Source organism: Choloepus didactylus, chromosome 4 (assembly GCF_015220235.1).
Source record: "Choloepus didactylus isolate mChoDid1 chromosome 4, mChoDid1.pri, whole genome shotgun sequence".
NCBI lineage: Eukaryota > Metazoa > Chordata > Mammalia > Pilosa > Megalonychidae > Choloepus > Choloepus didactylus.
The window spans coordinates 67,197,361-67,210,184 of NC_051310.1; the positions used below are offsets into that span (position 1 = coordinate 67,197,361).

Consider the following 12,824-nt stretch of genomic DNA (forward strand, 5'->3'; position numbering starts at 1 on the left):
GATTCTCTCTCCTTTACTGCTTCTTTCAGGTCTCACTTTGCTTTGCCCCAGTTCTTCAGCTCCAGGTCTACAGATGCCTGCTTTACTGAAAATACTCCCCTGCTGCAGAATTTCTCCCAAGAGAAAGGGTGAGATTTTTTTTTTCCTTCTTATGAAGTTAAGAAATTGCTGAGCATTGCCACTGATGTGAGGTATGAATTTTTACCTGGTATGTTAGCTCTCTGCCAATCTACTGTAGAAGATGAAGGACTCTGGTGTCTTATACATTTCCAAGTGGCCCTAAGGATGAGACTGTCATGACTGAGCCCCCACACTTTCACACACAAGTATGCACACACTTCCGACAGGAGCCTCGTGAGACAACTCACCCAGGGCTTGGTTTGGCAATGTCTGGAGACACTTCTGGCTGTCACAGCTGGGAGAGGGGAGCCACTGGCATTGAGTGGACAGGGGCCAGGGATGCTGGTAAGCATCCTACAAATCACAGAACCATCCCTGACACAAAGAACGATCCAGTTCAAAATGTCAATAATGCCCAGGTTATAAAACCCTCCATTACATGATTCACAAGAAAACTCCCTTTCCTGCAAAGTTGATGATCCCTTTTGGGACAAATTTGGGTGGTCCCTGAGTAAAGGGAGCCAGGAGGATAAATTACAGACTCTTCCTCCCATAACGGAAGGCCTGAGCCTCCAGCCTCATCTTCTCTTCCTTCTGCAGATAAACATGCTCCAGCACCACCACCCTCTGCCACTCAGGGACATGGTAGTCTGGGCCCCCTCCTTCCCTGCCTCCTGACCCTGTAGCCCTTCAGGGTCATGCTGCCTCCCTTCCCAAACCTCTTCAGACTGCCCACCCTCTCCCCAGTCCCATCTGCAGCCTTCACACCTTAGCATGTGTCAGAATTCCCTTGGGAACTTGTGGGTCAAGTGGATTCTTGGCCTCACCTGGAGAGGCTCAGGTTCTTAGGTTTTAAATGAGGAGCAGGAAAGCGGATCTACCACCTCCTGGTGCAGGGTCACTCTGTCTCCCTCCAGGAGGTTCCCGATGACAAAGTGGGTCTCCTGCAGAAGGTCCCAGCAGCCCTCCAACCAGAGAACCGCCCCCCAACTATCCAGGGCAGCTCCGCTGGTGCTCATGGGGCACAGTGTCACCTCCTCTGAGGCCCCACCCAAAGACTCAGTGCTCTGCTCCTGCACTCTCACTTCTGACCCCGCACCCCTGTGTTGTCCACAGCTGTCCTCAGCTGCATCCTGGGCCCAGCACGACACCGGCCACCTGCCCTCCGTGGTCACGTGGAGGAGGGATGCAAACTGAACCATATTCATCAGCCCTTCTGCTCAGAGCTTTTCTGTCTGGGGACAGATTCGTTCTCCAACACCTCTCCTCATAGACACCTTAGAAAACAAACACTTCACATGTCTGTTCCCATAACATTTCCCTTGACTTACATGACGAGCTGTTAAGCCCTGAGAAATTATAGAACCTCTAACTCACCAGGAAACCAGTCACATGTCTGCAGTGCTCCGGACCTGTGGAGGAGAAGGACGAGCCTTGGGGAGCCAAGCTCTGCAGCAAGTCATGGGCACCACTTCAGAGAAGCTCAACATGGGCCAGCTTTGCTTACAGAACATTTTCCTCTCCTTTTTACTTTGGCCTGAAGCTAACTGAGGAATTGGTGGTAGAGACGCTGTTTTTTTTTTTTTTTTTAATGCATTGTTATTGAGATATATTCACACACCAGTCATCCAAAGTGTAAAGCAATTGTTCACATTATCATCACATAGTTGTGCATTCATCATCACAATTTTTGAACATTTTCATTACTCAAAAAAAAAAAAAAAAAAAGAATAAAAATAAAAACAAAAGAAAATAAGAACACCCAAAATATTCCATAACCCCCTTCCCCCTCCTCCGGTTATTCATTTAGTTTTTGTCTCCATTTTTCTACTCATCTGTTCATACACTGGATAAAGGGAGTGTGAGCCATGAGGTTTTCACAATCACACAGTCACACCGTATAAGTTGTATAGTTATACAATGAGATGCTCTTTTTTTTTTTTTTTTAAGAAATTTTATTTTGAAATAAATTCAAACTTACAGGAACAGTTGCAAAAACAATACAAACCCCATACATAGAACTCCAGCATACCCCGACCCCCCTCTCCTGATACCCCGATCCACCACCTTTAACATCCTGTCACACCACCTTTTCTTTGTTTTCCTCCCTCTCTCCCTCCCTCCCTCCCTCCCTAACACCCATCATCTATTGCTCTGTCCTCTGAACATATGAGAGCAAGCTGCACGCATCTTTGAACAAACACTATAATTCACAGATACCTTTCTCATGGACAAGAACATTCTTTTATGCAATCCCATTAAATGCAGCTAAGAAGTTCAAGAAAGTCAACATTGATACAAAGCTTACATTCTATACTTCATTTTTTTTTTTTCTTATGTCCCATCTGTGTCCCTTTGAGCCTCCTCTCCTCCATCCTCAGATCCCATCCAGGATCATCCTTGGCATTTAATTGTCATCTATTTAGACTATCTTTTTCTTTTTTTTTTTTTTTTGTGGAAACACATATACAGCCTAAATCTTCCCCTTCCATCCCCTCCCTAGCATTCCATTAGTGGGATTAATCACATTTAGAATGTTGCATTGCTATCACCTTCCCACCATCCATTTCTAGAAGTTTCCCTTCACCCCAAACAGAAACCCTACACTCATTTCTTAACTTCCCATTGCCTCTAACCCCACTTCTCAGAACCCTTACTCTACTTTTCATCTCTATGGTCATATTCTCTGATACTTTCTTTGTCTTTACCATGGGGCTTAAATTTAACATCTTAAATCTATAACAATCATGTTTTTCTTTGATACCAGCTTAACTTCAATATGACACATGAACTATGTTCCTTTACTCCTCTATTCCCCCACCTTTATGTAGTTCTTGTCAAAAATTACATATTTACATTGAGTCCAAAACCACTGATTTATCATTACAGTTTATGTCTTTTAGATCCTGTAGGAAGTAAATAGTGGAGTTACAAATCAAAAATACAGTAGTATTGGTGTTTATATTTACCATGTGATCTTTACTGGGAATCTTTATTTCTTTATGTAGTCTCAGTCAATTGTTTAGTGTCCCTTCCTTTCTGCCTGCTCAACTCCCTTTAGCTTTTCTTACAGGACTGATCCACTGGTGGCAAAGTCCCTCAGCTTTTGATTATCAGGGAATGTTTTCATCTCCCCCTCATTTTTACCTCCAGGTGTTTGTGAATTTTCTAAGTCTCTGATGGTTATTGACTTCTATTTGTATTCCATTGTGGTCAGAGAATGTGCTTTGAACAAATACATTTTTTTTTTTAATTTATTGAGGCTTGTTTTTATGTCCCAGCATATGGTCCATTCTGGAGAAAGATCCGTGATCACTAGAGAAGAATGTGTGTCCCGGTGACCTGGGATGAAATATTCTATATATGTCTGTTAAAATTCTCTCTATCTCTCTCTCCTTTCTTTGTTTCTCTGTCTGTAGGGCTCTCTTTAGTATCTGAAGTAGGGCAGGTCTTTTATCAGGAAAATCTCTCAGCATTTGTTTGTCTGTGAAAAATTTAAGCTCTCCCTCAAATTTGAAGGACAGTTTTGCTGGATAAAGTATTCTCAGTTGGAAATGTTTCTCTTTGAGAATTTAAAATACATCATGCCACTGCCTTCTCGCCTCCATGGTGGCCGCTGTGTAGGCACTACTTAGTCTTATGTTGTTTCCTTTGTATGTGGTGAATTGCTTTTCTCTTGCTGCTTTCAGAACTTGCTACTTCTCTTCAGTATGTGACAGTCTGATCAGAATATGTGTTGGAGTGGGTTTACTTGGATTTCTTCTATTTGGAGTTCGCTGAGCATTTATGCTTTGTGTATTTATATTGTGTAGAAAGTTTGGGAAATTTTCCCCAACAATTTCTTTGAATACTCTTTCTAGACCTTTACCCTTCTCTTCCCCTTCTGGGACCCCAATGAGTCTTAAATTTGGACTTTTTATTTTATCTATCATATCCCTGAGATCCATTTCGATTTTTTTTAAATTTTTTTTCTCCATTCTTTCTTTTGTTCTTTCATTTTCTCTTCTGTGGTCCTCAAGGAGGCTGAGTTGTTGTTCACCTTCCTCTAATCTTGTATTATGAGTATCCAGAGTCTTTTAAATTTGGCCCACAGTTTCTTTTATTTCTGTAGGATCTTCTATTTTTTTTATTTACTCTTGCAAGTTCTTCTTTATGCTCTTCTAGGGTCTTCTTTATGTCCTTTATATCCTGTGCCATGCTTTCATTGCCTGTCTGTAGTTCTTTGATTAATTGTGCCAAGTACTGTGTGTCTTCTGATCTTTTGATTTGGGTGTTTGGATTTGGGTTCTCCATATCGTCTGGTTTTATCATATGCTTTAAGATTTTCTGTTGTTTTTGGCCTCTTGACATTTGCTTTACTTTGTCTCTAATTTGTCAGATCTACAGCTTGGTGGTGTACACTTTCTCTAACTAACCAGCAGATGGCATCCACGAGTCACCTAATCCCCTCAAGTCAGTTCTCTCTACTTTGTCTTTGTGGTGTATGGGGATCTGATTCTTGTGGGGTTCAATTGGTGCACTAAGTTTGGGTGTGTTGCTGGTGCTGTCCGCCCTGAATGTGGGGCATGTAGCTGAGTGGTTAGGGAGACAAGGCAGTTTTAATAATCAAACCTCCCTTGTTCCCTGAGATTTAAGGCTGTTGCCAGAGCCTAAGCCTGAATTTCATTCTTTCCACCGATTGTCTCTGCCCTGACCCACAAGTCCTTGGTATTCGCATAGGGTCCCTGGGATTTCCGAGCAGTTCCCCCTTCCCAGCTGTGCTCTTCCAGGACCTCTGTTGAGGGAGGGCTGCGCCATGTCACAAGTGTGTGCTGGCCTCTAGGGAAGCCCTGGGACACCAGGCTGTGCAGGGGTGCTCCCAGCCCGCTTCAAAGATGGTTGAATGGGATGTGTTTACTTCCCCCTTTTCGCACAGCTCTGCCCTCCCAGCTCCAGAACAATCAGCCATGGGTGTATTAAAGGCCACTGTCCATGGCTGATATTGTGGCATGTGTGCGGTGCTCTGGGAAAGACTCCCTGTCACACTGGGTTTCTTGGCGTGGCTCTGGGCTGTGGCTCCAGCCCCGGGCAGGAGCGTCCCCCGCCCACTGGGGCGATGGCTGCAAGGAATGCATTTTTTAACTCCTTTCAGCTCCCCTCTGCTCCCCTGGTCTCAAGACAATTAGCAGCAGGTGTGGGAAGGGGTATCCTCCACACCAGACACGGAGGCGTTAGCCCAGCCTGCTCCTGCTGTGCTTCACTGCGTGGCTCTCCTCATCGTGTCTGCAGCCACTCCTGGGCTTTTTTTTTTTTTTTTTTTTGAAAGAACTAGTCCATCTCCAAATGCCAGCCCACTGTTTCCCCACACCGCAGCACAGCCATGGGACTTTCAGCCAGCTTACTCACTCATTTCAGAATGCGCGCTCCCGGTTTCACCAAGTGCATGGTCCCTGTGGATTTAGCAGATCTTGTCTGGCTGGTGCATTGCTGGAACTGATGTTCTGGGTCACTTTCTGGTTTTTATCTAGTATTTTTCACGGAGGTGTTTTTTTGCCCTGTCTCACCTAGCCACCATCTTAGGTTCTCTTTTTAATACCTGAGATGCTCTTTTCATGCTTTACTTTCGCCAACTTAATTTTGTTGCGGTCTTAATTTGATCAAATGGCTCTATTAGAACAACATCCATTGATTTTTATATTCCCCAAACAGGATGCATTTTTTTCAGGTGTTGCGGGTATGAACACACACCACTGAGTGTCTGAGGGTAAGAGCTGGGCCCAACAGGGTTCACTGGTCACACGTGGTGTTTTAAATGTGAATTAATTGAAATTAAAATTTCAGATCTTCAGTTACACTGGCTACATTTCAAGTTGTTCAGTGACCAAGTGTAACTACTATACTGAATGGCCAGAGAACAATTCTATTCCTGCAGTGTGTTCTAGTGGACATCCCTGCCCTGAAAGAACTGACATGGTTAACTTGCATCCCCCTTTCCTTATAAGGAACAATGTTTCCTGAGTTCTGATTTTTGCTGCAGTTGTGTTTGTTCAGCAGTGGGTAGAGTGGTATTGTTCCCCATACACCTGAGTATTTCCTCAATTCACAATCATTACAGATTCATCTTTATTTTCAACCTTTCTGTATCATCAGCATCACTGATGCCTTGTGACATGTTGGTTTTACACACCCTAATTTGTGTCTCTGGACTTCTCCTTATGGATAAGACTTTATTTTTATTGCTGTGAACCAATTTTAAAGCAATGATAAGTGTTCAGGAAAATCAAGATGCCACGTTGTTTTAGTTTTCTAGGCTGCTTAGGCAAATACCTTGTGGTGGGTTGGTTTAAAAAGGGGAATTTATAAGCTTACAGTTTTGAGGCTAGCAGAAAGTCCAAATCAAGTGTCAGCAAGGCGATGCTTTCTTCCTGAAGACTGGAGCTCTGGGGCTGGCTGCTGGTGGCCCTGGTTCCTGTATCACAGGGTGACGTGCATGGTGGCACCACCTTCTCTTCCTTCTCTCCTGGGTTCTGTTTCAGCTTCTTGCTTCCTGTGGCTTTTTCCTCCCTGTCTGAGTTTCACTCTACTTATAAAGGATTCCAGTAACAGGATTAAGACCCATCCTGATTGGGCTGGGCCTCACCTTAACTGAAGGAGCCTCATCAGAGTGTCCTGCTTCCAATGGGTTCACACACAGGAATGGAATAAATATAACAACATGTTATTCTGGGGCACATACAGCTTCAAACCACCACATTCATCAAAGCAGCTCATGAGATGGGCTGTGCTGGTGTGGAATCTCTCCTTTATACAGATTCAAGCTGGTATTGGTGTAAATACCATGATCCCACAAGTATTTGACCCAATGCGTGAACATTGTGGTCTTTATGCAATCTTATAGTCAAGTGCTTCTGTACTAGGGAATGTTCACAAGTGTGCGGATGTAATAAAAAATAAATGGATGTGCCCACATGTAATTTTTTTTTTTAAATTTAATTATATTGAGATTGTTCACATACCATACAGTTATCCAAAGATCCAAAGTGTACAATCAATTGCCCCCGGTATCATCATACAGCTGTGCATCCATTATCACAATTTTTTTTTTCAATTTTTAGAACATTTTCATTACTCCAGAAAAGAAAGAAAGACAAAAAAGGAAACTCAGATCCTCCCATACCCCTAACCATGCACCCTTCCATTATTGATTCATAGTATTGGTATAGGACATTTGTTACTGTTGATGAAAGAATGTTAAAATACTAACTGTAGTTATAGTTTGCAATAGGTATATTTTTCCCTATATGCCCCTCTATAATTAACTTCTAGTTATAGTGTCATACATTTGTTCTAGTTCATGAAAGAGATTTCTAATCTGTACAGTTAATTATGGACATTGTCCACCACAAGTTTCACTGTTTTTATACATTCCCATCTTTTGACCTCGAACTTTCCTTCTGGTGACATTCACATACCTTTCATCACTGTTAGTTATTCTCACAATGTGCTACCATCACCTCTGTCCATTTCCAAATACTTAAGTTCAACATAGTTGACCATTCTGCTCATAATAAGCAACTGCTCCCCATTTTTTAACCTTGTTCTATATACTGGTAACATATATTTCATGTGTATGAGTTTACATATTATAGTTAGTTCATATCAGTGAGACCATGCAATATTTGTCCTTATGTGTCTGACTTATTTCACTCGATGTAGTGCCCTCAAGGTTTCTTCATCAATCCATTTTTTTTAAAGATTTTGTTCACCCACCATACTTTCCATCCAAAGTAAACAGTCAATGGTTCCCTGTATACTCATATATTTATGTATTCACCACCATCACCACTATCTATATAACAACATCTCCATTTCTTCCACAAAGAAGGAAGAGTCAAAGAATGTAGAGAGACAAAAGAAAAGGAAAGAAAGAAAAAAAACATGACAGCTAAAAAGCAACAAAAGGAAAGATAGTTAACCTAAAGTAGAATAAAAGAGTCAGACAACATCACCAATGTCACGAGTCCCATACCCCTCCCTTATGTCCCCCATTCAGCTTTCCTATATTGCCTTTTTACATTAAAGGAAGCATAATACAATGTTTCTGTTAACTATAGTTTGCTTTGATTGTATTTTTCCCCAATACCACCCTGTTTTTAACACCTTGCAAGGTTGACATTCATTTGTTCTACCTCATGACAAAACATATTTGTAGATTTTATCACAATCGTTGAGCACTCTAGGTTTCACTGAGTTATACAGTCCCAGTCTTTTTATCTTTCCTCTTTCCTTCTGGTGTCCCACATGCCCCTAACCTTCCTCTTTCAACCATATTCATAGTTATCTTTGTTCAGTGTACTTACATTGCTGTGTTACCATCACCCAAAATTATGTTCCAAACCTCTCCCTCCTGTCTTTTCCTATCTGTCTGTAGTGCTCCCTTTAGTATTTCCTGTAGAGGAGGTATCTTGTTCACAAATGCAGTCATTGTCTGTTTGTCAGAGAATATTTTAAACTCTCCCTCATACTTGAAGGACAGTTTTTCCAGATATAGTATTCTTGGTTGGCGGTTTTTCTCTTTCAGTATCTTAAATATATCACACCACTTCCTTCTTGCCTCCATGGATTCTACTGAGAAATCTGCACATAGTCTTATCAAGCTTCCTCTCTATGTGATGGGTCACTTTTCTCTTGCTGCTTCCAGGATTCTCTATTTGTCTTTGACATTTGATTATCTGATTATTAAGTGTCTTGGCGTAGGTCTATTCATATCTATTCTGTTTGGAGTAGGCTGTGCTTCTTGGATCTGTAATTTTATGTCTTTCATAAGAGATGGGAAATTTTCATTGATTGTTTCTTCTGTTATTACTTCTGCCCCTTTTCCCTTCTCTTCTCCTTCTGGGACACCCATGACATGGACATTCATACATTTCATGTTGTCATTCAATTCCTCGAAACATTGCTCATATTTTTCCATTCTTTCCCTATCTGTTCTTTTGTGTGTAGGATTTCAGATGCCTTGTTCTCCAGTTCCTGAGTGTTTTCTTCTGCCTCTTGAGATCTGCTGTTGTATGTTTCCATTGTGTCTTTCATCTCTTGTGTTGTGCCTTTCATTTCCATAGATTCTGCCAGTTATTTTCTCAAACTTTTGATTTGTACTTTATGTTCATCCACTGTTTTCTTTATATCCTTCATCTGTTTTGTTATATATTCCCTGAACTCATTGATTTGGTTTTTCATTTAATTTAGCATATTTCTTTGAAAATCTTTAATAAATTGTTTCATTAAAGTGAAACAATATCTCAACTGTATCATGATTGAAGTGTAAGTTTGTTCCTTTGACTGGGCCATATCTTCATTTTTCCTAGTATAGATTGTAGTTTTCTGTTGTCTAGGCATCTGGTTTCCTTGGTTACCCCAGTCAGATTTTCTCAGACCAGAACGGGTTCAGGTGTCAGAATGGGGTTATCTTCAGGGTGTATCTTAGAGGAATGACAGACTTTCCTGTGAGGTCTCCAGTCACTGTGCTTTTCCTAACCTGCCCAGCAGGTGGCACCCATCAGCCTGTCACTCCCAACTGGTGTGAGGAGGTGTGGCCCCTTCAGTTTCTGTTCTAGCTGTTTTCCCCCAGGCTCTGGGGTCTAGTTCTGAAGAGAAAGCTGGGCCACACCTCCTTACTCTTAGGGAAGATACACCCCCTAGGGATTTATCATCTGCATTTGAATGGTCTCTCTCACTCTGTTATCTCCACCCCTGTCTGGGTCAGAGCTCTGCAAACTGAAAATGACTGTGGCTCTCTCCTCTGAGCCCCTCAGGTTGAGAGAGAGGAAAAGGGACAGAGAGCCCCCTTCTAGAACCACTACATGCCCCCCCAGTTTCACTCATCAGCCAGAGCTAACACCTGCTTTCTGGGCTCCCCCTCCTGGGACCAATGAGTCTTCTGGTTCTTTAAGGTTGGTCATCACTAAAAGCCTCTGCTTGTTTGTTGGGGGTTTGCAGCTCATATTTGACAGACCACATTTGTTAATGAAAACCTCAGTTGGAGCTCAGTTGAGCTATATTTGCTTGCTGGGAGAGTGCTGCTTTCTACCACAGCAAGGTTTTGCAGCTCAGCCTGCTGTGGGGGTGGGGGGGCTCTTGGCATGGTTCTGCAGCTTTTACTTACAGATTTTATGCTGCGATCTCAGACATTCCTCCCAATCCAGGTTGGTTACGGTGTGTAGACAGTCATGGTTGTCCCCCAGCAGTTATTCCAGATTATTTGCTAGTTGTTCCTGGTTGTTCATTAGTTGTTCCAGGGTACTAACTAAATTCCACTCCTCTCTATGCCACCATCTTGCCCTATCCCCCCACATGTAATTTTGATAAATGTCAATGGTTCCTATGATCCTTCCTAATACACATAGACCTTTTTCCTGGCCTTCCAGCCCTGATGTTACTCACTTCTGCCTCATGCACACACAATGTTGGGTGGGGAAGCCGGTCGACCACCTTCCTTGCAGCTCCATTACAGAAAAAATATTTGCACAGGGGAGTACAGGCTGAAAGCATGTTAGGTTGGGGGATGAGTACAACAGAACTAGGTATGGAGGACTGGATCCTACTTGAAGATTGGGAGCTCATCTGAGCCATCAAATCCCAGACCATACAAGGCTGATGTTTGTTGAAGTTCCATGACTCATTGTGAAGACTCCAGAGACCCAGAATTCCTCCTTTAGGCACAAGTTCTGTGATGTGAAGAGAGACCCGTTCCCATCAGGGCGAGACCATGGTTATGCTGTCTGTGTACCTGCTAGAAGCCAGGGTTGATTCTGTGACAATTCACACGGTACCACTGAGAGGAGAGCTTGCTTTGGAATGGTGATATCTCAGTGCAAATGATGCCAAACTCTGCTTTCCAGGTTGCAGCATGTGCCCGCCTGCCGTCCAGGTCTTATCATGGCTGAGTCCTGGGAGAACAGCTCAGCTGAGTGGGAGCCCCGGTGCCTGCTGAGCAGCGATGCTGCTGGCCTCTCCACATCTGCTTCCTCAGAGAAGGGGGACTTCCCAGGCTCGGTGCATGTCCAATCCCGCCTTTTGAAGCTGAGGTAGGAAGACCCTGAGCCCAGGCTTGGGGGTAGGGGAGACTGCAGCAGAACCCAGCTTGCCCCATGGCCAGACTTTGGCCTTGCCCTTGCTATAGCATGTGAAGGTGATGATGGAGACTTCACATTTCTCCAGGCTGCACTTTTTCATCAAAGTTGTGTATCTTTGCTCCAAGTCCTTGGTGAACATTTAGGGTGGCCCTGAAATTTGGTGTGGAACCATGAAGCTAGGAGAAACTGGTTGCAGGATTAAACAATGAATGTTATTCTTCTTCCTGTTTGTGTTTGGGGTCTCCATGGCTATTCAGTTTGCAAATGGGATCCATTTGCTTCAGGGGTCCCTTTGTATTTTGGTAGCTGATACTGTTGCTTATGGCTTTTCATGAAGCGCTTTGTTAGAAGGGTTGGATCTGGGGACATGGGAACATCCTGAGGGAGCTGGTGCAGCCCATTGCAGGGCTGTGCCTGGGGAGGGGATGGGGGGAGGAAAAGAGGGGGCTGCCACTCTGGTACCCAAACTCGTGGTCCAGGAACCCCTGTCACCCCACCTGCTTTGTCCTTTGGATTCCCAACCTACAGTTGTTGAAGGATGGATCTTATTGGGAATAAAGTATTTGAAAGTGGCATCTCAAGGGGCAGGACAAAGGCTTGGGAACCATATCCTGAGTGGCCTCATTCTGGTTCCTCTTGATGTTGCTGAGGGACTGTGGTAAAGTCTGGGTGTCCTGGTCTGAAGCTGCTATGGACCTCAGAAAAGATCATGCTCTTAAAGCTAACCCATTCCTGAGGGTGTTGACCTATGGTGGGTGGGACCTTCTGATTAGGTTATTTCAGTTGAGGATGCCCCAGGTGGGTCTTAATCCTCTTACTGGAGCCCTTTGTAAGAGATGAAATTCAGAGAAGCCAAGAGAGAAAGACTCACACAGAAGTTCATAAAGAAAGCCACAGACAGAACAGCCAGAAGCTGAAAGCAAAGAAAACTGGGAGAGAAGAGAGAGAACATCAGATGGCCATGCACCTTGCATGTGACGGAGGAGTCCAAGATCGCCGGTAGTTCATCTTTGGGGACAGAGCATTGCTTGTTGATGCCTTGATTTGGACATTTTCACAGCCTCAGAACTGTAAGCTTGTAAGTTAATAAATCCCCACTGTGAAAGCCAGCCCACTTCTGGCATATTGCATTCTGGCAGCTTTAGCAAACTAAACCACCGGGTGTGTGTGCGCTACCACTTCTTTATCACTGGGTGTGCTGCTTGTTCACAGCCTCTGTGGGCTTATGCTCAAGAGACATGAGCGAAACCTCAGATAGGTAAAAAAAAAACATGTCACTATCAAATACTCATTATTTCACTAAGTTTGTGGACATCCTTTTTTGAAGATATCTGAAGGGCTGATTGGCACATCTATCTGCTTGCACAATGTGTACTGTCTATGCACAACGAGGGTGTCCTCCAAGCCTTGCTGTGTGGACAGTGTTCACAGCTATTGCATTCCATCCTCCCAGCAGTCTGGGGAGGCAGGTGAAGTTCTGGAAGGATAAGAGTGTTGCTTGAGGTCAGAGCTATTGGAGCAGGGATTTTACCCCAGATTCCAAACCACTGCTGAGTTACGCTGCTGTCCCTTCCTGCCATGTCTCATGGCCCA

General features: G+C 43.5%; 1 protein-coding gene across 1 annotated transcript in view; it reads left to right on the forward strand.

Annotated features, from left to right (window-relative positions):
* OCA2 (OCA2 melanosomal transmembrane protein) overlaps positions 1–12,824 on the forward strand; it is a 386,050-nt gene that overhangs the window by 66,264 nt on the left and 306,962 nt on the right. The window contains exons 3-4 of the mRNA XM_037832810.1: positions 30–128; positions 10,998–11,183. Coding sequence (XP_037688738.1) covers positions 30–128; positions 10,998–11,183 — 285 coding nt within the window. The remainder of the gene's footprint in view (positions 1–29; positions 129–10,997; positions 11,184–12,824) is intronic.